Genomic DNA, 23,512 nt, shown 5'->3' with positions numbered 1-23,512 from the left:
TTGGGCATCATTGAAACCCTCAAGGATTTTTTTACATTTCCCATTATTTCTTTGCTCGTATAGTTGTAATGTGATGTTATATGGTGCTAAATGCCATTAATTAAATTCAACGCTAAAATAATTTTTCAAGTATAACCAGTACTTAGTTCCTAAGATTAGCGCGTACAAACAAACAAACTATTCAGCTTTATAATATTAGTATAGATTAATATTGTGCCATGCTTTAGACACGACAATCCATGTTTTTTTACTTAGCTGTTCTTCTTCCTGTTTTCCTGGCTTTAAACCCGGTAACATCCTCAACTCTCTGAAGAGGAGTCAGGTGTTTTATTGGAAGTGAAACTTCTCACCATGATCTTGGATTGGGCTAGTCAGGTTTTTACACTACAAATTGGCTCAATCTAACCCTAATGGAATAAAAATATGTATGTTTGCATGTTTATCAGTACCTATGCCAAATTATCAGCAAAAGTTATTTTTGGTTTAAAGAACTTTGTCTCAAAAAGCCATGACGTCACTTACATGTGAAAAAATGATTAATATTTATGAAACAGTCAACTAAAATCAACTAAATTAAATTAATTATCGCTAACAGAGGGTAGGTACATTATTTTTTCATCATCTGTTTTCCTGTAAAAATATCGATATATCTCACAATTCGATAGAAACCTTTTATAAACAAAAGCATAGAAGAATTTAATGAGCTCGCCTCAATGTTTCCCATTAATATGAGAAAGTACCAACGGTATCAGCATTAGGTCTCATATTTAGGTTGCCTGGATGCCTGCGCCGAGAGCCCGTGGGACCCTACGCATGTCCTTATGTAGGGACAGCAAAAACATGGCAAGTGTGAGTGGCGTCCGTAGCAAGGGTTCCGGATAAAATAAAAATATAAGCAAACATAAAGGCAAATGTACACGAGACCGTTGTAAAGGATAGGCCTAAATGAACGTACCCTGTTAAAATCGGGGACGTCTTAGAAAAAAATCAGATGAAGTGTAGGTACCCTAAACGGACGATGTTGCTTGAAAATATATTTGATGAATGTGGACGAAGAAGTTACCGGGATCGTGGCAAGTGGTATATGTAGTCTGTACTCACGCTTACCCCACGGGAGAGAGGCGGCTTCATGTGTGAGAAATCTATAGATGTATAGAATTATTAGATAAGAATTCAACACCAGCTCAATGATAAAGCTAAGCTCAGTGAACACATTCAGAATTGTTTTCAGCCAGAACTCAATTGCGGCATCACGGACATTGCAACATGACACAGAAGGCACAGAATAAAAAAATGAGATGTAAACATATTTCAAATATTCAACTATTTTAATCAATTTTGCACGGAACCCTAACAATATTGCTAACTGGCGCATACCAATCTGTTGCCGTGTAGCAGCTACAATGATAGAATGGCAATAACTTATAGAGTTGATTCAATTAAGTACTGTGTGTCGCGAACCTTCTTAGATTTCTCAGGGAGATTTTTAATGTTAGTTTTAATTGATGTTCTTGCGTGCAAGTTTGTATAAATACATACGTAGACACACGATTGATTAGGTAATTGAGTGCTTTAGTGTTCGAAGTGTTAAAGTGCACGACCAAAAGAGGGTGCAACTGGGAATGCCAAGATGAGTGCTAACCCATGCTCTTATGGTGAACGAAAACATCGTCAGGAACCTGACTAACCTAATCCAGGGTCGTGGTCATATGTGCATCCCTGGTGACTCTCTATAGAGGTGAGGAGGCTAACTGGGATTAGTGATAGGAAGATGGTGATAATTATACGTAATTAAAACCCTTTCAGTAAAAGATTTGTTTCCTCACGTTTTTGCTTTGCTCTTGCATAATTTCGCTGAAAGGAAACAATGTTGAACAATAGTTGTTAATTTACAAAATAAGGCCTTATTTTGCAAACTTTCTACCAACGGAAGCTTGGTAACTACATTTGAACTAACTAATACCTTCTTTTGTGAAGTACTCGCTCTAATAGGCTTTAGTAGTCTGAACTTCACTTGGAATAGAAACAGAAACAAAAAGACAATTCTATTAATGTGGTCCAAGCTTTTAAGAGCGGCAATTTTAATAATTACATTTATAGTTGATTTGGTGTTATTGTCGCTTTAATATATTTAAATCAAGATGTCCGAAACGAAGTTAAAATTACACGTTACTTTGATAGTATTGTGCATTGCAATTAGAGGGTTAAATGCATTAGATGACTGTAAGTATATTCAGCTTATGATAAATCACTTTTTCTCATTTTTGGTCGTTCCAAGTTGAACTCTCAGTTTTGGGGCTCAAGAGAAATTTCCTGTCATTTTCTTTTATTTCTGGTTTAATTTTGTTTTACAAACGCAATCTTATAAAACTTATGATTTGGCAACTAGCATCATGGTCTGGCGTCAAAATAAGGTAGACCTTATATTCTGGGGCACTATTTTTTAAAATATCTAAGTATCAGGTTTAAAAGGGCCAATACTATATCTTAAAAAAATCGTAAGATGTAATATTATACATACATACATACATATCGTCACGTCTATATCCCTTGCGGGGTAGACAGAGCCAACAATCTTGAAAAGACTGAATGGCCACATTCAGCTATTTGGCTTAATGATAGAATTGAGATTCAAATAGTGACAGGTTGCTAGCCCATCGCCTAAAACAGAATCCCAAGTTTGCAAGCCTATCCCTAAGTCGCCTTTTACGACATCCATGAGAAAGAGATGGAGTGGTCCTATTCTTTTTTGTATTGGTGCCGGGAACCATACGGCAAACGGCTAATATTATATTTAATTATATGTGTACTTTAGCTGTCCTTTTCTCCGTGACCCGAGCCCCTCGCTACTTCGGAATCCTACAAGACCACCGCGGGCAGCCCCTGTCCGTAGAGGTCTCTGAGGAGTACATGGACCAGGATTACATAGCCACTAACAGGTAAACCCGAGAACTGACTAGAACATGACATGAGGCATTGATGTATATACAACCCCCAAGTCGAGAGTGCGTAACCAGACTAATTTTGGTTTCGTTAACCGTGGTCATAGAGGGTCAGAATTACTTCCAGCAAGGACTCGACATGCAAAGAGAGGATGTGAAATCGAGTTGGGGCTATGGTAAGAGACTATCTTGAGTATACAAGACGACATTTTTATTCGACTCATATCCCGGTTATTGTAGATAAATTACTGTATTTGCTGGTAACGCTGTGTCTAATCTGACGTGAACAAAAATTGTTTTAAAATTAAAAAAATATTTTTTTTTTTCAGGAAAAGGCACAAAATCGATTGGAACAAGTAAGTTTTCACTTTAAGTTAGTTACTTAAGATAAGTTTGTTCTGAAAATTCGCTTTTTTCATATAAATTTAAAACATTTAAATTACAGAAATCCTCTCGACATGGACGATTTTGATGATGACGATACGGAGGAGCTTTTCGAAGAGAAAGACAAAGATGTAAAGTTGCCCAATAAGTTCAACTTACAGGCCGGCCCGGTGTAGAAATCTGTGTATTAGTTTGTATTTGTAATATAAAATTAAAAAAAAAATATTTTTTTTTTAATATCATCAGCACTTCTAAATCGTAAATCCTATTTTGATATTTTATGTTTGTATATGTATTTATAATATATATTATGTATCTTTATTTATGCATTTTTTTGTAATGTATGTATTTTTCAGTATGCATGTGCACTTTATCGCACCACCAATTTAAAGTTTTTCTGTTTGGGCAGCTGGTTGACTGGTAGAGAATGCCAAACGGCATTAAGTCCGCCTTTTGTACATTTTTGTTTTGTGCAATAAAGTTTTAAATAAATAAATAAATACTTCTTACCCTTCCATCAAATATGACGGAGACCTCCTTCAACTTTCTCCACTGTTTTCTCCATTTCAGTTTGAAGGGTAATGCCCAGAATGTCCCGGTGGCAACACTTCTTATAAACCCTTTATCTAACAAACTAGCTGTACCCGCGACTCCGTCCGCGTGGAATAGTTGTTTTGGGCATCATTGAAGCCCTCAAGGAGAAATGATTTTCCCAGTTTTGTTCACATTTTCCATAATTTCTTCGCTCCTAATAGTTGCAGCTCCTAAAAGCCTAAAGCCTTTCATTAAAGATAAATAGTATATTGAACATAAAAAGAATTTTTATATTCGAAACAGTAGTTACTGAGATTAGCGCGTTCGAACAAACAAACTCTTCAGCTTTATTATATTAGTATAGATATCACGTAGACCTCCTTCAACTCCCTTCACTGTATCCTCCATTTCAGTTTGAAGTGTTTAGGCATTGCCTAGAACGTCCCGGTGATTGAGAAGGAGTCCTGCTCATGTTCCACTCTTACCAGCCCTAAGTGACACCACTTCCTACGAAGGTCACTGGACCAGTAGGCCAACAAAATCTCAGCGTAATCAAATCAATTTATTTACATACAAAGAATCTCGTAATAACGTCTAACAATACTTACTAAATTAAATTTAGTACGTTCATACATACGATAATCATGTCTATATTCCTTGCTGAGTAGACAGAGTCAACAGTCTCGCAAAGAAGTCTTTGAAGACTTTAAAATGTACGGCTTCTAATCAAACCGTAAATACCTATATAGAAGCGGCTGACAAACTGCAACGCAGTGTTCTCATAAACGACGTTAATTTATTAATAGGTAATTATTGTCAATCTAGACAAAAACTAAAGGTCTTCAGGATGACATATTAGATCGAACTGGCTACTTAAGGCGTAACATCATCAGCCTCTCCTAATTCCGGGGTTGAGTAATACAGAACTAGAGATTTTGTAAAGAAAGTGTGTCTAAAGAGCAACGCACTCCACCCTTGATTCGGCGACGATAACCTGTAAAGTTTATAAAGCCATTGGTACTGGTGGAATAGCGCCCAACCCGAGATTAATAAAAAAATATATAAATAGGGTTTCCAACTAACAACGGCATTCCATGATTCTCCCGAAAACAAAAAGTCTCTTGAATTCCGAAACAGAGCAGAAATCTTCCAGATTTTCATTAGATTTTGTCAGTTGTTACGTGACTGAATGTCTTTGATGTAGTTCTATTCATTTCCACTTGAGATTACATGATTATTAATTTGACGGCCTCAATGGCGCAGCGATTGTGCGCTTGTCTGTGACACCGGAGGTCCCGGGTTCGAATCCCGGCCAGGGCATGATGAGAAACGAACATTCTCTGATTGGCCTGGGTCTTGGATGTTTATCTTTATAAGTATCCTAACTAATTTATTATAAAATAGGTATAGTATCGTTGAGTTAGTATTTCGTAACACAAGTTTCGAACTTACTATGAGGTTAATTCAATCTGTGTAATTTTTCATGTATATAAAAAAAAATTGATGAACTATGCACAAATACACCACATCCTTATCCCTTACGGGATAGGCAGTGTCAATAGCAAGGAACACGAAGACCACGTGACATTCTGTAGTGACAAGTGACTTGGCCATCGTCTAAAAGAAGTATCTTCTTTGAAGAGAAGGAGAATTAACAAAATATATTTTTAATAATTTATTGTAAGTAGTAAGAAAATATAAAAGGTATAAAATCCCGCGTTTCACTCCATGTCGCTGTAGATTAGATCCAACTTCTCATCAAGTCCTTCTCCTTTTATTTCTGGCATCAACGGCATTCTGCGTCAAAAAATAATAAATTAAATCAATGAAATCATTAATCTAAATCTAATTTTACAAAAGAGGACACTGACTGACTGATTGACTAACATATCACACCGCTGTGTCAAAAAATTTTAAATTCAGCAAGTCAGTTCATGTACCTATGCATTAAGAGAGGATTTTCCAATGTTCACGCGGAAACTAAATGACATTTTCTTTAAAAGTACTTAAACTACTTATCTAATGCTATCATTAATTTACACACTTCTCAGAAATTTCCTATTTTAACCTTATCGTTTATCTGGCAACATTGAAAATATTTTCTTTTTTTTACCTGGCAACTTCGAGTGATTCATCGGAGTAATCAGTGGTATCGTCGGAGTACATATCAGCGAGGTGGTCCTGGTAGATCTTCTCGCATTCAGGGGGGTACTCATTCTTAGCTGTGCTGGGGTGGTATCCGATGGCTTCAATCAAGCCCACGGTGAAATATGGGACTTGAGTAGTAACTTCAAAGTGCTTGCCTGAAAAGTTAGATTTGTCGGAGATTGATTAGTTTGTATAAGGATTAGATTCGGACGAACTCTAGCGAGTTTAGACTGCAACAGTGTCAATGGTACCTTCTTGCTAGTCTACTTATACTTCGGTTTGTGATGCATTTATTTACTTGTTTTTCTTTCATTCGAGTAACGAAATGGTTGAGATTCACTTTGGTTGTAGGAAGACTGTGAAGACATCTCGAAACTGACACGCACCGCATGGCCTAGTTTGTTGATTCATGATTGGGAGATGAAGTACTTCATGAGCAATGGTTAACCAGGGATAATAAAAAACAGAATAGAACAGAAGAGACTAAACAGAACGGAGACAAGAAAGAATGTCCTGTTAAAGGCATAAAAATAGAGCAGGATATCTCTCTTGTGATTCTTGACTGGAATGTTATCAAAGCCATGGGTTGGTGGGATAGTGTCTACAACATGTCGATGTCATCGACCAGAGAGATAACGCTTCTACGCGACATATACTCGTTTATATTTAAGAAGATCCCATTTGGCTTTTATGATCACAAAGAAAATTTTTATGACAGTCTGTAAGACCTGTATAGTCTAATTTCCTTCTTAATATGTTGGAAGCGGCGGGTGACCTTATGCTATGATAAAAGAATATCGCACACAAAGCTGCTGCAGTGGTTAATACTCCTGTTTGTCACAGTTATGATCCTCGGGACAAATCTTAGGTATTCGTATTGACTTCACAGTCCTTTTGCCAAGTACATAAATAGTAATGTTTGCAATAAAAATCAAATCTCTAATTCGGATACGGAGTGCATGTGTGCAATATCTCTATGGAAACATGAAGGCCGTTAAAGAAAGAAAGTACTCACGGTCAATATGGTCTGGTATAACAACAGTAGCAACAGTTTTTGCTACTGCATCATCATAATAGTCCCCAAAGATGCCGACCTTAGCGCCTTCGTACACGACTTCCTTGACCGGGCTTTTTGAGCAGTCGTCTGGGTCTATGTCTAAATGCCTTCTGGCAGATTCCGTAACCTGGGTAACTGGAGGGGGAGGCGTCGGGATCTCCGTGAGAGGGACGAAACTCCTTCTTAGGTTGCTTCCCACAGGCTTTACTTTCACTAACCTGAATAAAGAAAAGAAAATAATTAATTGGAGGTATTTGCTGGCTTTATTAAATCTGTGCCGTGTGGTCCCCGGAATTTTAGAGTAGGATCACTCCATCAGGCAATCATCAGGCATCAGGCATCCAAAAGACACAGTCATCTAGTGTAGCTTTAACAATGATTCAATATGGGGTTAGTTCCCCTGAAAAGGTTGCGTCTGGTCTGTCGGGAGTGGCTTCGTATAAAAACTTGACTTGTCCAATCCAGTGTCATGTCATGACGCAAACTGGGCTTTTCTCCAGAGGTGTCAATGTAAATGGAATTAAGGCTAGGAGGACGAAGATTTAGGTATCAAATACTTCTGACTGATTTTGAAACTAGGATAAGAGGTGGGGGATGCGTTGTAATAGCATTATATAGCACCAGGCCCTAAAACATTTTGTCCATGAGGTCAACTGATGATACGCAAATATGGGAGATATTTGTTAAGAATACTCACTTTTTCCACTTGTCATACCTGACCTGAAGTGATCCTGGCTGGACGTCGCTAAACATGATATGCGAGCCAAAGGACTTAAAACTGATGACGCCGAAAACCGGACCAAGTGGAGAGAGAAAGGTCGGTAGGCGGACCCCGGGTCCAGAATCACTCCTGTGGAGGGTGCAACCGGGAACACGCAGAGATGAGAGACACTCACTTATTCATCAACGGGCTGCCACCGATCTCCCCCCTCGCACATCCTATCACCAGCACAATAATTCCAAAGCGAAGCATTTTGTCTTGTACTTCAGCGCGACATGTTACGTCCTATAAAGTCCAGCGCGGACCCAGCTGGTCTTTTAAACGAGATTACCATGATAATGCTAACAATGCCAGAATTGGCCATTGTGAAAGCACAATGCAACAGGTGGTGTCGCATTTTTATTTCGATTTACCGTGAACTCGTAAGATCGCAATGGTAATCACGCTTCGCCTTAATTAGCTAAGTAAAACTTTTTGTAATTTATTACCTTTAATTTTTTTTTCTTAAAGAAAAAGGTTACATTAAAAAGATCTTATACACTTTTTAGTGATTACATAAATCGTGTCGCCGACCGCGTGACGTACGAATACTAAGCGGATTTTCCTACGAAAAATGTACAAATTAATTCATGAATAAGAAAGGATCTTAAAAAAAAACATCTTAATTAATGTTTTGACAATTAAAGAGTACTTAGTTGACGAAAAACAAAACGCAATGACTTGTTGAGTTTATGACGTCACACTATTATTACATCTAAAAAAAAATAAGTCGTGTTTAAATACAAATTTATTTCCGAATATATTTCGAAGAAAATAACATACTACCTTCAGGAAAACTTCACTTAGTCAATTGTTACGGGTTGTTTGCACTTTGTGGTAGGTTTGTGTTTATTAAGGATCATTTTTGGGCACAATGTTAACATAAATAACATCAAACATCTTTCCTGGAGGGGTAGGCAGAGACTATATCTTTCCAGTTTCCATGAACCGTGTATAATTATTTACCTTCATCCATATTCATAATTCTTCATAAATACATACATATAGTCACGTCTATATCTTGAAGATAGGCCACGGTCAGCTGTTTGGCTTGATGATAGAATTGAGATTCATATAGTGACAGGTTGCCAGCCCGTCGCCTAAAAGAAGAATCCTAAGTTTATAAGCCTTTCCCTTAGTCGCCTTTTGCGACATCCATGGGAACGAGATGGAGTGTTGTTTTCCCTCACCGTAAGAGCATCGGTTAGTGTACATAACATACATAACAGAGTTCAGTTCCACTTCGACCGGCAGAGAATGCCTTGTGGCATTAAGTCCACCTGTTGTACATTTTACGTGCATAAAGTTTTAATAAATAAATAACATCAATGAGTCCGCTATGATGGTAGTCATAAAAAAAAAACAAGTTAAATACAGCAATATCTTTATTACGATAAATACAAGTCTTGTTTCTTCTTATAGGTGATCGCATCCAGATGCCAGGACATGTTCCCCCCGCATGAGACGAGGGTGTAGCAGCCGCCCAGCACCACCACAGGCTCCGTGTCTGATGTGCAAGTCGTGTCTTGGCAGAAAGTAGCTGTTCCTGTAAAAAGTGTTGTTTTTTTTTTTAAATTTTTTTTTTATGTTTTTGGTACAAATTTGGAACGGAATAGTTTTTATCTCCTGGCGTAAATCCCGGCTACGTACTAACCCAACTAAGGTCTTGGATGTTTATCTATATACGTACATAGGTACATACATAAAATCACGCCTCTTTCCCGGAGGGGTAGGCAGAGACTACCTCTTTCCACTTGCCACGATCTCTGCTATTTCCTTCGCTTCATCCACATTCATTTAACTCTCTTCATGCAAGCTCGGCGGTTTCGGGTACTTTTGACCTGACCCTTTACCAGTTTATCTATATAAGTATTTAATATAAAATATAGTATCGTTGAGTTAGTATCTCGTAACACAAGTCTCGAACTTACCTCGAGGCTAACTCAATCAGTGTAATTTGTCCTGTATATATTTATTATAATTATTTATTTTTGGTACATATCTGGATCACTTATTTTCTTACCAACATAACCAGTAGGTCGCGCTTGTCGCTTGTTCTTCACATAGTCCACCACAGCTCTAGCTAACGCGTAGAAGTGTTTACTGGCCTTATACCTGTAAAAAAGTCGATGAGGTTTACAAATAATAAATTATACTTATACAAGTATAATAAAAATGTTATCCATTTAGGAGGGATGTAAGTGTTAATGTTGATGACGTTTTATTAAATACATACATATAGTCACGTCTATATCCCTTACGGGGTAGACAGAGCCAATAATCCAGAAAAGACTGAATGGCCACGTTCAGCTGCTCGGCTTAATGATGGATTTGAGATCCAAATAGTGACAGGTTGCTAGCCCATCGCCTAAAAAAAAGGATCGCAATTTTAAAAGCCTATCCCTTAGTCGCCTTTTACGACATCCACGGGAAAGAGATGGAGTGGTCTTATTCTTTTTTGTTTTGTATTTGTGCCGGGAACCACACGGCACGGTTTTATTAAAAAATACAGGGAACAAAACGGTGGAGAATTGACTAATATCCTATTTTGTTTGGGATCGTCTGAAAAGAGTGTCATGATTCTCTACAGAACTGTAATTTGACTCACCACTCCACACTTCTCAAAGCGTTTGTCCCGATTACAGGATTTATACATACATACATACATATGGTCACGTCTATATCCCTTGCAGGGTAGACAGAGCCAACAGTCTTGAAAAGACTGAATGGCCACGTTCAGCTATTTGGATTTATTGTTATAAAAATACTTACTCACATTACATTCGAACCAACATGATAAACCTCATCTTGGCCAGAGCTGCGTCGAAGTCAATCTTGTCTGCGCGTTAATGATAAACTATATTTTTGGTCTACACAATCTCTTTAGACCTGGTTTTTGCTTACCTAGTCAACAGGCAACTTAATCCAGCTAAAACCATGTATGTTTCATGAAGGTAGGTGTGGTTCCCGGCACCATTACAAAAAAGAATAGGACCACTCCATCTCTATCACACGGATGTCGTAAAAGGCGACTAAGGGACAGGCTTATAAACTTGGGATTCCTCTTTTAGGAGATGGGCTAGCAACCTGTCACTATTTGAATCTCAATTCTATCACTAACCCAAATAGCTGTGCGTGGTCTATCAAGACTGGTGACTCTGTCTACCCGGCTAGGGATATAAAGGTGATCATATGTATGTATGTATGTATGTAGGTGAAAGGTCTTCTAAGTGGACCTATCTTCGAACAGAGCAGAAACAATCCTTTGAGAGTGAGTAGATTCCTTCATTACCTCATCTTGGCCAGAGCTGCATCGCAGTCAGTCTTGTCTGCGCGGCAGTGGTACACCAGGTTCCTGGTATTGGCCTTGACCATCTCCTCACGAAGGACCTGGTATTTGCTGTCTGTGTACAGCATTTGGGCGAAGCGCACGTTCACTGAAAGAACACATTTTAAGTTAGGAATTAGAATTACCAACTTATAGACGTGCAAGATTTTTTTTGGAAATCTAATAAGTTTGTCTTCAAGCCATCTGCTTGCTACCTGATGGGGTATTCAAGATAAATCTGAGAAATGCTACACGAAAGGTGAAATAATGCCTTTAAAATGGGTGATGTAGTTTTTGATTGATTTGTTACGACAAGTAAGTACTCGTTTTTGAGGTCAGTAATTTTAGGTTAATACCCATTTACCTATAAAAATAACTTGTCAAACAATATCGATTTCTTCTTAAAGGCGAGTTTGCATAAAAGGTTAGGAAATTATTGGCTTCTGGTTAAAAGTTAGTAATTTTATTTTTAACCCATTAAACTTTTTAAATCCAAATATACAATGTTATTGTTAGTTACGTAACTTCACTTTTGATAGGCGATTAGCCTTTTGTTTGTAAACTCAATTTCCATAGCAAATTGAGCTATTATGTACGTCTTATCACAAACTAGACCTTTTTGGGCCCTTACTTTGGTACTGTTAAAGCTTTCGTCCGCAGCTGCGTGTCCGAAGTCGAAAAAATTGATCCAAAATGAACATTACATGTAAACATGATATACAATACAGATAATGAAGATTTTAGCTCTATGACTATCCAAACATATCAGATGTTTTGCCAGGATAATATTAAGTTTGATTCCCGTTTAGCTCAATAAACTGATTAAATAGGGATTTAAATAATGAAATCTTACTTTAAAGTAACAAATAGAGCCAATTTGTAAGTTTTCACTAGTAAACTTATATGTTAATCATTGCATAAAAGCGGTGGTAGAAAAGGCGCACAGAGCGCTCATTTCAGAGGTAACGATGTAACCGAGGACTTCTTACTTCAGGAAGGAGAAGAAGTCATTGTACAATTTGTTACAGAAAAAGACACAGATTTTTGTATAATATTAATTAATAATTAAAATTTTATTAAATTAATTTTGGTTATATAATAACAAATTAAAATAAATATTTATATCATTTCTTAATAGAAAATAATTATAAATTAATTCTTTATTTAACGGCTAGTGTAAGCGACGTAGCTTCGTCCGAAAGTCATCGCGAATTCGTAGTAAGGGATCCCGTTGCGCAAATACTCAGTCAAGACAAGAAGTTGACCATTATTTCTATGTTATTTTCATAAACGAACGAATGGCTCCTTAGAAGCCGCTCCGAGCACTTATTGTTATCTCAAATTGTAAATCACAATAACTTTTAAACGGGAGTTAGGCGGAAAGGTTTGATAACGGAAAATACTATTCTGCAAATATTCGTATAGTTTGACTAGTCTTTTTCCCCAGCTTTACTTGTGTTAAAATAATATTCTCAACATTTCCGGTCCCGTGAGCATTTTCAAAAAATTAGCGCATGTTTGACTACAGATATTTATAGTCTTAGTTTTGACGTAAAAGCAATACAGACAGAGAGACAGACAGATTTTTGTTCGATACAAACATAACTCAAAATACAGGACAGATTTTGATTAAATTTTACACAAAAACAGACAAAAACTTCAGAAGTATCTTTTTGAAACCGACGGGTATAGTATGGAAGTATTGTTTAAACTATATTGTACAAAATACAAGTGTATAGCACAATTGGCGGACTTAATGCTAGAATCATTATCTACCAGTCAACTATTTGGGTCTGACAGAGAACTTCTGATGGGACCAAACTAAATAACTAGTTTTGTACTTACACACATATATACACACATAAAATCACGTTTAATCCCTTGCGGAGTAGACAAGGCCAACAGTCTTGAAAAGACTGATAGACACGTTCAGCAGTTTGGCTTAATAATTGAGATTCAAATAGTGACAGGTTGCTAGCCCATCGCCCAAAAGAAGAATCTCAGGTTTATAAGCCTATCCCTTAGTGGCCTTTAACGATGTCCATGGGCACAAGATGGAGTGGTCCTTTTATAAGCCTATCCCTTTAACGACATCCATGGGCGCAAGATGGAGTGGTCCTATTCTCTTTTTTTATTGGTGCCGGGAACCACACGTGCTTACACAAATAGGAAATATTAAAATATTCAGATTTAGATACTTACACCCGGCTCCGACGAAGTACCCATCAGATCGGCACACATAGAAGCAAACAAACAAACACACCAACACAGTTCTCATCACGATGGCGCCGTTTGTGTGTTTTTCACCGACTGCCAATTTGGGAGGTTTTCACGGACCAATTAGGGATTCAATCCTGTAAATTGGCAATTATTTTTTTTTATTAATAGTTTTGCATTGTGGTCAAGAGTGTGTTGGGCTAACACATAAAGATTAAATAAAGTAAAGTAAGATAAAATAAGTCAGGTCAAGAGTATCCGAAAGAACCGAGCTTGCATGAAGAGTTATGAATGTGGATGAAGCGAAGGAAGTAGGTATGCAGAGATCGTGGCAAGTGGAAAGATGTAGTCTCTGCCTACCCCTTCGGGAGAGAGGCGTGATTTTATGAATGTATGTATAAAGATAAAATACCTATACCATGGACGTCATAAAAGGCGACTAAGGGATAGCCTTATAAATTTGAGATTCTGTTTTTAGGCAATGGGATAGTAATCATAATAGTGACACTATTTAAATCTGAATTCTATCTTTTCTCTCTTCAAGGCTGTTGGCTTCGTCTACCCCGTGAGGGATTTGAACCCGGGACCAACTGAGACACAGACAAGCGCACTACCGCTACGCCACAAAGCCGTCAAATGTGCCGTCTTGTATCGCGCATTTGGACTAAAGAAATAAAAAAAAATCCCAGAAGTTACAGAACTTATGCATTGAATGTCAGGATTGAGATGCAATATGAACGGAATGGTGTCACAGGCATTAGTTTCGTGGTCACATTCACCAGTATTTAGTTCTTCTGTAGTCTAATGAATTTAATTTAGTATACAGACATGTTAATATATTTACTTTATTTATACGTATATATGTAATTGTTAGGTCTTAATCTTCATACTCGTAAATGAACTGTGGTTCGCCCTTGCCTCAATTTTGCATGTGATCCTCTTATTGTCAGGTTGGCTGGAAGAGATCCCACTTAGGGATAAGCCCGCCTTTGTACTGTACTGTTATATATTTGTTATGTATTCTTTAGAGAACAACAAAGCATTTACTTACTAACTTACTTATAATAAGTATTACATATACTATGGATGAATATGTCGAATTACAAGAAGTCTACTTAAGACAAAATTACTATTTAATAAAAATAAGTCGGTTGTACAATTCCCTTCCGATCACAAGACACATAGTTATGCTAAATAAGGAGATATTGTGATTCAAAATAACACTGTTTATATTAATTATTTGTCACTAAACATAGTTCTGAAATTCCATACAAATCAACAAAGCTAGGGTTTAATTAACGAGAATATGTAAATTCCAATTAAGTTATATATAAAGGATAGATTACCGCAATTAACAATAGAAATGACAAGACACCAACTGTTTTGAAATTATGACTCATTGGATTTAGTGTCCAGCTTGTTGATCGTTTACATGAACTTAGTAATCATAGTTTTAATAATAGAAACTTGGACCTACCAAGTTTCTTCTACGTGGGGCTAATCTCGGTTGCATCGTCACGTCTTTAGAGGAGAGCCCAGGGTGCGTCTTCTGCTCAAGATACTGATTTGAGTAAGGTTTTTACACGAAGCGACTACTGTATGACCTCGGCAAACTAACACTTAAGAAAAAAGTCCATTTACACCTCATACGTCACCTACGTTGATAATTTACAAAGGGTATATCCTTAACATCCTATAGGGTGTTAAGAAATTATTTGCCGTTATGACAAGCAAAAGCGAGAGCAGCGCATTCATCTTGCGATTGGTCTTGTATAACCGGAAGTTAAGTAGAGCCAGGGGTTGAAATGATTAGGACGCAAGCTAAACGGGAACAGGTTGTACCATTAACCTTGTTAGTCTTCATTTACCAACTTATAAACCTTAAAATTAATCCTGCATCCCAGATTGTAGAAGAATCGTAGTGTGAAAGAAACATTCAAATTTTTCCAATAGGTGGCGGTAGAGAAAGAAAAAATAAATGAAACGGTAAATGAAAGAATTCCAAATTCAAAACAAATGTTTAGTGGAACTAAGTTCAGATGAACAGGTCATGTAATCGTGCTCCCGTCTGAAGCAGATAGCTTCGCATTATAACCGCATTTCACGCTTCAAATGTAATCTACGAGGGCCATTTAAGGCTCCCGACTGCTGGACGTTGATACGTGATTGTTTTTGACCGGCCTCGCAAAAAGGAGGTTTATATACGACTATGTATTGTTGTAAAATTTAAATCTTTGTGACAAGAATGGATAAAAAACGTAATGAGTATATAAAAGGAAGTATGAAAGTAGCGCCGATAAATGAAAATATGAATGGTAATAAGCTGGGTTGGTACGGACACATCATGAGAAGAGAGGAAGGTCATGTTACTAAAAGAGCCTTAAATATGAAGTGAAAGGTTTAAGAAGTTTCCTTGTTATGGATTCGTTATGCAGCTCTCCTTGTTTCAGAAATGCCCTATGGCAGGAATAAATAAAAAAAAGGGATAGCGAAAATACGGTCTTTACTTTTCCACTTACAAAAAGAAAAACAATTGCTATTAAAAAAATTACATTCAAATAAAAGAAACAATTTTAAACCCAACCTTTTTGGTCATCCCCAACAATGGTGCTGATTTTGTATTATCCTAGTTAGTATTATTATTACAATAATTCTGTATTTGACTGTACCAATGCACTAATTGCAGTACAAAATAATATGTACGTCTGCCTGAGTTATCTTGTTCCTGTATGTATGCGGTGCGCGCGCGCCGGCGCCGTGCTCAAATTAATTGATTGTAAATATGCTATTGTGCTCTCATTTCTTAGTATAACGTGTAATAGACGTGTCCAATTGTTCAGAGATTAACTTCTAATGGATATTCATAGCTGACATTGTTTGGATTTTAGTAGATCTAGATTATTCCGTAACTTCGCCCACGTGAATTGAAAAACCCGTTTCTGTGAGAATTCGGTGAAATTATCTCGCGGCTCTCTTGAAGAAACATACAAAAGTTTTGTTAAAATTGTAATTAATAAATATAAAGATACATCGCCCCCCAGATTGAATGATTGGGAATCGCTCATTCTGGTGGACGTAAGTAAGTACCTAAGTTTGAGACTTGTGTTATGGGATATTAACCCAACAATATTATATAGCTTTAAACTGCAGGTTCGCCCGCGCAAATTTAGCTCCAACTACAAAAAACGGCGAATTTAGCGCCATTGACAAAATATAACAAATTTAACGTCCCCCACAAAAATCCTGGAATCTGCCGCCACCTTAAAAAAAATTGCGTATCCCATGGGAACTATAGTTTTTAACCGGAAAATAAGTAGGCACTCTACATCATTCTCAAGAAGATTTGTTTATTAAATAACGCTTGAATAGACAACAAACAAACAAATAAACTTACCTTCGCATCTATACTAATATTATAAAGCTGAAGAGTTTGTTTTGTTTGTTTGTTTGTTTGTTTAAACGCGCTAATCTCAGAAACTACTGAACCGATTTGAATAATTCTTCACTGTTAGATAGTCTATTTATCGAGGAAGGCTATAGGCTACATTTTATCCCGGATTTCCTACGGGAAACGTCAACAATGCAGGTGAAAGTTGAATGAGTCGGCCATCTGCGAGCTTTCCACGCGAACGCTGCGCAAACCAACAAAGATATAGTAAAACAATGTACTAAAGATGTGAAGTACACATTTTTTGCCACAAAAAAGTCCGCGAGAGCATATATCTATCTCTTAAGGTTTACTTACAATAACCACTTTTATGTTCATTTTTTAAGATTATTTTTTCATTATAAACATAAGTTATTTTGAAACCAATTTTCTTTAATTCAGTATTAATCCTTATCCAAATAAATATGTTTATTACTTTCGGCTTTTCATGTAGACTAAAATTGCCATTTACAGTATATAAATCAGACGAATAGGTTTTGAGATATAGTCGTTATAAGCAATTTGCAGCGAAACATTTAATACGGCGAACCAGCGTTCTTTCTAATACGCGTGACCGCCTGACCTAAATATGATGCCCAAAATAACTATTCCACGCGGACGAAGTCGCGGGCACAGCTATTTATTATATTAGTTTAAATAATAAATATGATGGATGGAATGAATAAAAAATCGCAATGGATGGTATGCGACCCAATGGACTGAAATCCGAGGACGCCAAAACCGGACCAAGTGAAGAGAGAAAAGTTGGAAGGCGGAACACTTCCGTGGAGGGTGCAACCGGGGACACGCAGAGAGAGAATAAATGCTTGAATAGAAGAACATCCAAAACCAGGCCAATCAGGAATAGTTGTTTTCCATCATGACCTGAACGGAGACTGAATTACAGGACCGAACCTTAAGTACCTAATGCTCAACAACTACCTTTAATGACATCTTGCCTATTGATTGGGGATTGATATGAATTAAACCTTTTGCAATCATTGCCGTGTGGTTCCCGGTACCAATAAAAAGAATAAGACCATTCCATCACTTTCCCAAGGATGTTGTTAGAGGCGACTAAGGCATAGGCTTATAAATTTGTGATTCTTCGTTTATACAATAGGCTAGCAACCTGTCACTACTTCTATCTCAATTCTAAGCCAAATAACTGAACGTGGCCTATCAGTTTCTTCGAGACTGTTGGCTCTGTCTACACAGCAAGGTATATAGACGTATCCATATGTATGTATGTACAATCATTTGCTGATCTTTAGGTGTATAAAATCCTTTTCTCTTCCATATTATAAGGCCATATATATTCTTACGAGTTATGATAGACAGATGAACATACAATAGTTGTAGCAGGTGGATTTATTTCCAGGATAACTATTAAGCTTGTTGCTCATTGGATCTTTACAATTTTAAATTTTCAGTTAAAGTCACAATATTCGACGAATGTCAGCTTTATTACTGAACACATAAAGTCGAGTTAGATTTTCGTAGCTGAAATTTTAGGATGGTAATAAAATAAAGGCTTTAACCAGGGTGGGCACGTCTGTATTTGATTTTATTGGCGAATAATATGCTTTGATTTATTATATGTTAACGAACATACTAGCGAGGCGACGATAGAGGTCAGGTAAATAATTTAACTGTACTGTGAATAAAGCTAGCAACTTCCTATATGCTAGTTCACTTGACAGAATTAGTTAATGAATCATTTATTCATTCATAATTTTCACATACAAACTCCACATTCAGATAATTGGATGTGTAGGTAAACATGATTCAAGTTTCTAACGTTCCCCGGCAAAGTTTAAATAGGTCAGATTCAATTAAACTTAATTTTTTCTCCGCATTGATATCATTAGTATGGATACGAGTTTGTTTCGCATTAAAAGACTAAGATATAGGCTTATAACCTTGGGATTCCTCTTGTAGGCGATGGGCTAGCAACCTGTCACTATTTGAATCTTAATTCTATCATAAAGCCATACAGCTAAACGTGGCCTTGCAAGACTTTTGGCTCTGTCTACTGCGTACGGGATATAGACGTGACTATATGTTTGTATATAAAACTTTTTACGCGCTTACGAGGCCGTGGTCAAAATCTTGTATACCTATACAAAATTATGTAGAGATAGTTTTTAACTTTGTTTGTATCTTCGGAAATACTGGATCGATTATGAAAATTATTTCACTGTTTAAAAGGTACATTATTTGCGGGCGTCATTGGGTGTCATTGTGCCATAAGAGAAGCCGCGGCTGGCCGCTAGTTTCCAATAAAAGTAAACAAACAAAAACTATTCCAGACTTGTCGTTATTCACTAATAGGGTTATCCTGCTATTGTTTCTAATAAGGATGTAATATCTATACTAATATTATAAAGCTGAAGTGTTTGTTTGTTTAAACGCGCTCTAATCTTAGGAACTACTGGTCAGAATTGAAAAATTATTTTTGTGTTGAATAGATCAATAATCGAGGAAGGCTTTAAGCTATATAACATCACGCTGCAACTATTAGGAGCGAAGAAATAATGGAGAATGTGAAAATAATCGGGGAAAATTATTCATCCTTGAGGGCTTCAATGATGTCCAAAATAAATATTCCACGCGGACGAAGTCGCGGGAACAGCTAGTGTAAGATATTTGGAATTCCCTCCCCGCATCTTTTTTCCCCGATACATAACTTTGGGATTAGGCAATATCACGAAAACAAAAATAAAAATTAATAGAAAATATCCATTATTTAAGATGTTCGTGAATCGCCTATAAATGAATCGTTTCGAGGCTTCAGCGATTGTTCGCTTTTGCTATTGCCTCTAAATGCGGCACGACTATCTTTACTGCCAATAAATTGTGGTGGTATACTAATGAAAAATAGCTGCCGGTTCCTACTATAAGAGCAGATATTACTCCAGAGTCCAAGCTTTTATTTTAATTACTACAGTGAGCTCGCGTCTTGCCCGCGGCAAACGAAAAAATCCCGTTTATACCCTTGTTGTCGGGACGGGTAATTTCAGGAAATCTCTCTAGGTCCTAGAGTCAAGGATAAGGAGCCATGATAATTTTTGAACCTTTAAACCTAGTGGTTTCAAGGAATCAGTTTCCTCATATATATAAAAAAATAAAAAAATACAGAATTGAAAAATGTTACACAATTGTCATCTTCCACATAAAAATAAGAAAAGATTACATTATTTTTTGTTATGTAACCAACAAAATTATCTGATCATTGTCACTGGCTCCACCCATATATAGTAAAATGGGACCCATGGTTCATTTGGAAAGATGTTTGTTGGTCAGATTAAGAGTACACATGGCGTTGTTAGGCGTGTTAAAGAATTATAATATTCTTCATTGGTAGCGTCAATCGATTCTTTTTGTTTCCATATCTATTAGACACTTATTTCTATTCCTCAACGCATAATGTCGTTATCCTATTATAATTATTACTACATGTATCATAAAAAGGAAAAAAGGGTTTCCTCTAGGGTTAAATCTACTCCATGTTCTATAGCACGGGTCCCTTTATCGATTTCTAATATTGTCTTTGGTACGATGTAATTAAAACGTGATCAATATATTTGTTTCTGATGCTTACATTTTTGAAGGTTTAATTATATATATTTTTTGCATCAATAATAAAGAATAGTTGAAGGGCATTTGACGTTTAGATTCAAGACACTATAGAGTTGAACCATCAAAATCTGGTATATTATTGTGCTGGTCTGACGCCAATCCGACGTCTGGTCCAATACTTTTGATTCATTTTACTCTTTTTTTTAAAATAATAAATTAAAAGAAAAATTTGTAAGGGGAGAGTTGAAAACCATTGGCATGGCGGATCCTCATCTATCCTATCATAAATATCCTGCTATCATTTAGAAATATACTACAATAAATTATTTGTTTTATTATAGAAATCACTATAGCACTAAACAATCAGTTGGATCTAAGTACAAAAGATTAATGGAAGCTATAAGAAATGAGACATTTCGTGATGAATGCGCCGGCGCAGTGCAATCCAAATATCAATTTGGTGCGATACGCTACCGCGAAACTAAATCACTGTCTTTGATTTTGAAAGCGAAACTGGTTAAGTATCTAAGTACCCTTTAAGTAGTTAACCCTTCTCTTCATTGCACAATAGAATATAGATGATAACAGATAGTAAACAAAAGTGAATACAAAATGTGGCTTTGTTGCATGACAATATCTTCGCGAACAAATTGGCATTTGTCAGGAAAATGCTAAAATTATGCCCGACATGCTTGGGCAGGCTTCAAAATTTGAAGAAATCCTATTTTAATTTTTCTCTAGACTTGCCAAAGAACAATAAAGTCTTTATTTCCAATGTGAAGATTACATGCTAGTAGATACATACATACATACATACATACATAAAATCACGCCTCTTTCCCGGAGGGGTAGGCAGAGACTACCTCTTTCCACTTGCCACGATCTCTGCATACTTCTTTCGCTTCGTCCACATTCATAACTCTCTTCATACAAGCTCGGCGGTTTCGGGTACTTTTGACCTGACCCTTTACCAGGACGTCCTTAATTTGATCAAGATATGTTCGTCTAGGTCTTCCCACTCCGACCTTTCCCTCCACACTCTCCTTGTATATCTGCTTAGTCAACCTGCTTTCATTCATCCTCTCCACATGACCGAACCATCTTAACATACCCTTTTCTATTCCTGTAACTACATCTTCTTTCACATCACAACATTCCCTTATCACGCTGTTCCTTATCCTGTCACTCAATTTCACACCCATCATACTCCTTAACGCTCTCATTTCCACTGCATTTATTCTGCTTTCATGCTTCTTTTGCCATACCCAACTTTCACTCCCATACATTAATGTCGGGACCAACACGCCCCTGTGCACAGCCAGTCGAGCCTTTTTGGATAGTTTCTGACTGCTTATAAAGGCATGCAAAGCTCCATTCACCATGTTCCCCGCGTTCACTCTCCTTTCAATATCACTATCATACTTGCCATCTGATGTAAACTTTGATCCTAGATATACAAACTCTTTCACTTGCTCCACTTTTTCTCCTCTAATCAAAATATTACATGCTGTCATTTCTTTCTCCATTTCAAAAACCAGTGTTTTAGTTTTACTTACGTTCACTTTCATTCCTTTCTCTTTTAAAGCTTCATGCATACAGTTTACCATCTCCTGTAACTCCTCCGCTAGTAGATAATATCTGTGTTGTACATACGTACATATAATCAAATCTTTATCCCGTGCGAGGCAGCAGAGCCAAAAGTCTTGATAAGACAGAAAGGCCACGTTCAGCTTATCAATCAACCTTCCTATGTTGTCTTTTTTATATTTGGGTCAGTGTTCTAATATTTTATTGTATTATATAGGTAGTTGACAATTCAAATCATTAGTGGCTTTTGATCTGACTGCAGACTATGACATGAGCCCCGTCAAAGTAAATCAGCCGAAGCTGTAGACTTTACTACGGATTTATAGAAACAGCATTGTATTTATGCGTGAATCAATGATAATTAAAATAAGGAAGATACGTATAATGTAAGTTTATTTTGAGAAGAAATAATTTTTAATTAGAACTTTAACAGACAGGTTCAGATTTTACTGAGTTGGTGGTGTGGTATAAAAATGGTAGGATTATGAGTGTTACGAACTCCTTTAGAGTGTTCCGAACTCCTTTGTAAAGGACAAACATTTTGTAAATATTTTATTATTTCAGCATATTTCCTATAATGAGGGTTCTTCAAACTTAATTCTTGTTGTTTCATTTTATCAAAAACATTGAGATAAAAATTGTTTAGGCCATATTTGTAATATTAAAATTAAAAAATAAACAAAGCATTCTTTTACACACATAGTACAATGATGGTGATACTACTCATAGTATTGGGATTCCTTCTCGATGTGAAAGAACACACTACAGCGGACTTTACATTGCCGGTTTATTGAGCCAGAAACATAAAAAAGTAATCGAAAACGAAACGAAATCATACAAATAAAAGAAAAATTGTTTTTTAAAATATTCATTCTTCCGTTTATGAGCGTGTCATAGTTTTACGGTCTTGTGTACACGACTACTAACCACGTTTGAAGTAAAATTTAAATATAATCCACCTATTGTGATATGGGGTAAAGCATAATAGGCGGATTATATTTTTTTGTACAATAAAGTTTAATACATACATTTACTCACGTCTATGTCCCTTGCGGGGTAGACAGAGTCAACAGTCTTGAAAATACTGATAGGCCACGTTCATTGAAATTCAAATAGTGAAAGGTTAGCTCATCGTCTAAAAGAAGAATCCCAAGTTTCTAAGCGTATCCCTTAGTCGCCTTTTACTACATCCATGGGAACAAGATGTGTTCTATTCTTTTTTTAATTGATGCCGGGAAACACAACGCCAAAGTTTGAAAAATAAATAAATATTATTTTCGTTTTTACTTAATGACGGATCTATCTTTAATTTTCATCTTGGTGTTGGATAGTTCGCAATGACGGAAACCTCTTGAAACTAAGCATTGTTTACTCGCTTCCTAACTGTACCAATCGTAACTAAGCTTTACAGATAATGCGTTTTATGATGGACAGTTACGATATAGAGGCGTTAATTTAATTAATTTTGTAATGCAGTTTAGATTTATTGCCGTAAATCTGAGGTTTAGATTAGATATATTGCATCATTCACAGTAAAAATATCTCG

General features: G+C 36.6%; 3 protein-coding genes across 3 annotated transcripts; 1 reads left to right on the top strand and 2 right to left on the bottom strand.

Moving 5' to 3' along the window:
- Positions 1 to 2,141: 2,141 nt before the first annotated feature.
- LOC106142450 (uncharacterized) lies at positions 2,142 to 3,502 on the top strand. The gene is made up of 4 exons (XM_013344208.1): positions 2,142 to 2,223; positions 2,816 to 2,939; positions 3,272 to 3,298; positions 3,388 to 3,502. The coding sequence occupies exons 1-4, from the start codon at positions 2,142 to 2,144 to the stop codon at positions 3,500 to 3,502; spliced, it is 348 nt and encodes a 115-aa protein (XP_013199662.1).
- A 2,079-nt stretch (positions 3,503 to 5,581) lies between these two features.
- Positions 5,582 to 8,038, bottom strand: LOC132902329 (uncharacterized). Its single transcript, XM_060946917.1, has 4 exons — positions 7,962 to 8,038; positions 7,024 to 7,283; positions 5,974 to 6,163; positions 5,582 to 5,657 (listed from the first exon to the last, which is right to left on the bottom strand). The coding sequence occupies exons 1-4, from the start codon at positions 8,036 to 8,038 to the stop codon at positions 5,582 to 5,584; spliced, it is 603 nt and encodes a 200-aa protein (XP_060802900.1).
- A 1,175-nt stretch (positions 8,039 to 9,213) lies between these two features.
- Positions 9,214 to 13,431, bottom strand: LOC132902328 (uncharacterized). The gene is made up of 4 exons (XM_060946916.1): positions 13,356 to 13,431; positions 11,118 to 11,262; positions 9,849 to 9,940; positions 9,214 to 9,371 (listed from the first exon to the last, which is right to left on the bottom strand). Exons 1-4 carry the CDS (start codon positions 13,429 to 13,431, stop codon positions 9,214 to 9,216), a joined length of 471 nt encoding a protein of 156 aa, XP_060802899.1.
- Between the last annotated feature and the right edge of the window lie 10,081 nt (positions 13,432 to 23,512).

This window comes from Amyelois transitella, chromosome 12, assembly GCF_032362555.1.
Source record: "Amyelois transitella isolate CPQ chromosome 12, ilAmyTran1.1, whole genome shotgun sequence".
NCBI lineage: Eukaryota > Metazoa > Arthropoda > Insecta > Lepidoptera > Pyralidae > Amyelois > Amyelois transitella.
This window is presented reverse-complemented; position numbering and strand designations above follow the sequence as displayed.

What these genes read in the sequence shown, in the direction of transcription:
- LOC132902328 (XM_060946916.1), bottom strand. Translation starts at nt 13,431, where the DNA reads ATGAGAACTGTGTTGGTGTGTTTGTTTGTTTGCTTCTATGTGTGCCGA. An exon ending in GTACTTCGTCGGAGCCGGGT is followed by an intron (nt 11,263 to 13,355) that starts GTAAGTATCTAA and finishes GTGTTCTTTCAG; the next exon opens with TGAACGTGCGCTTCGCCCAA. An exon ending in GCGACCTACTGGTTATGTTG is followed by an intron (nt 9,372 to 9,848) that starts GTAAGAAAATAA and finishes CACTTTTTACAG; the next exon opens with GAACAGCTACTTTCTGCCAA.
- LOC132902329 (XM_060946917.1), bottom strand. Translation starts at nt 8,038, where the DNA reads ATGCTTCGCTTTGGAATTATTGTGCTGGTGATAGGATGTGCGAGGGGG. An exon ending in TATACCAGACCATATTGACC is followed by an intron (nt 6,164 to 7,023) that starts GTGAGTACTTTC and finishes CTAACTTTTCAG; the next exon opens with GCAAGCACTTTGAAGTTACT. An exon ending in GAATCACTCGAAGTTGCCAG is followed by an intron (nt 5,658 to 5,973) that starts GTAAAAAAAAGA and finishes TTTTTGACGCAG; the next exon opens with AATGCCGTTGATGCCAGAAA.
- LOC106142450 (XM_013344208.1), top strand. Translation starts at nt 2,142, where the DNA reads ATGTCCGAAACGAAGTTAAAATTACACGTTACTTTGATAGTATTGTGC. An exon ending in GTTAAATGCATTAGATGACT is followed by an intron (nt 2,224 to 2,815) that starts GTAAGTATATTC and finishes TGTGTACTTTAG; the next exon opens with CTGTCCTTTTCTCCGTGACC. An exon ending in CACAAAATCGATTGGAACAA is followed by an intron (nt 3,299 to 3,387) that starts GTAAGTTTTCAC and finishes TTTAAATTACAG; the next exon opens with AAATCCTCTCGACATGGACG.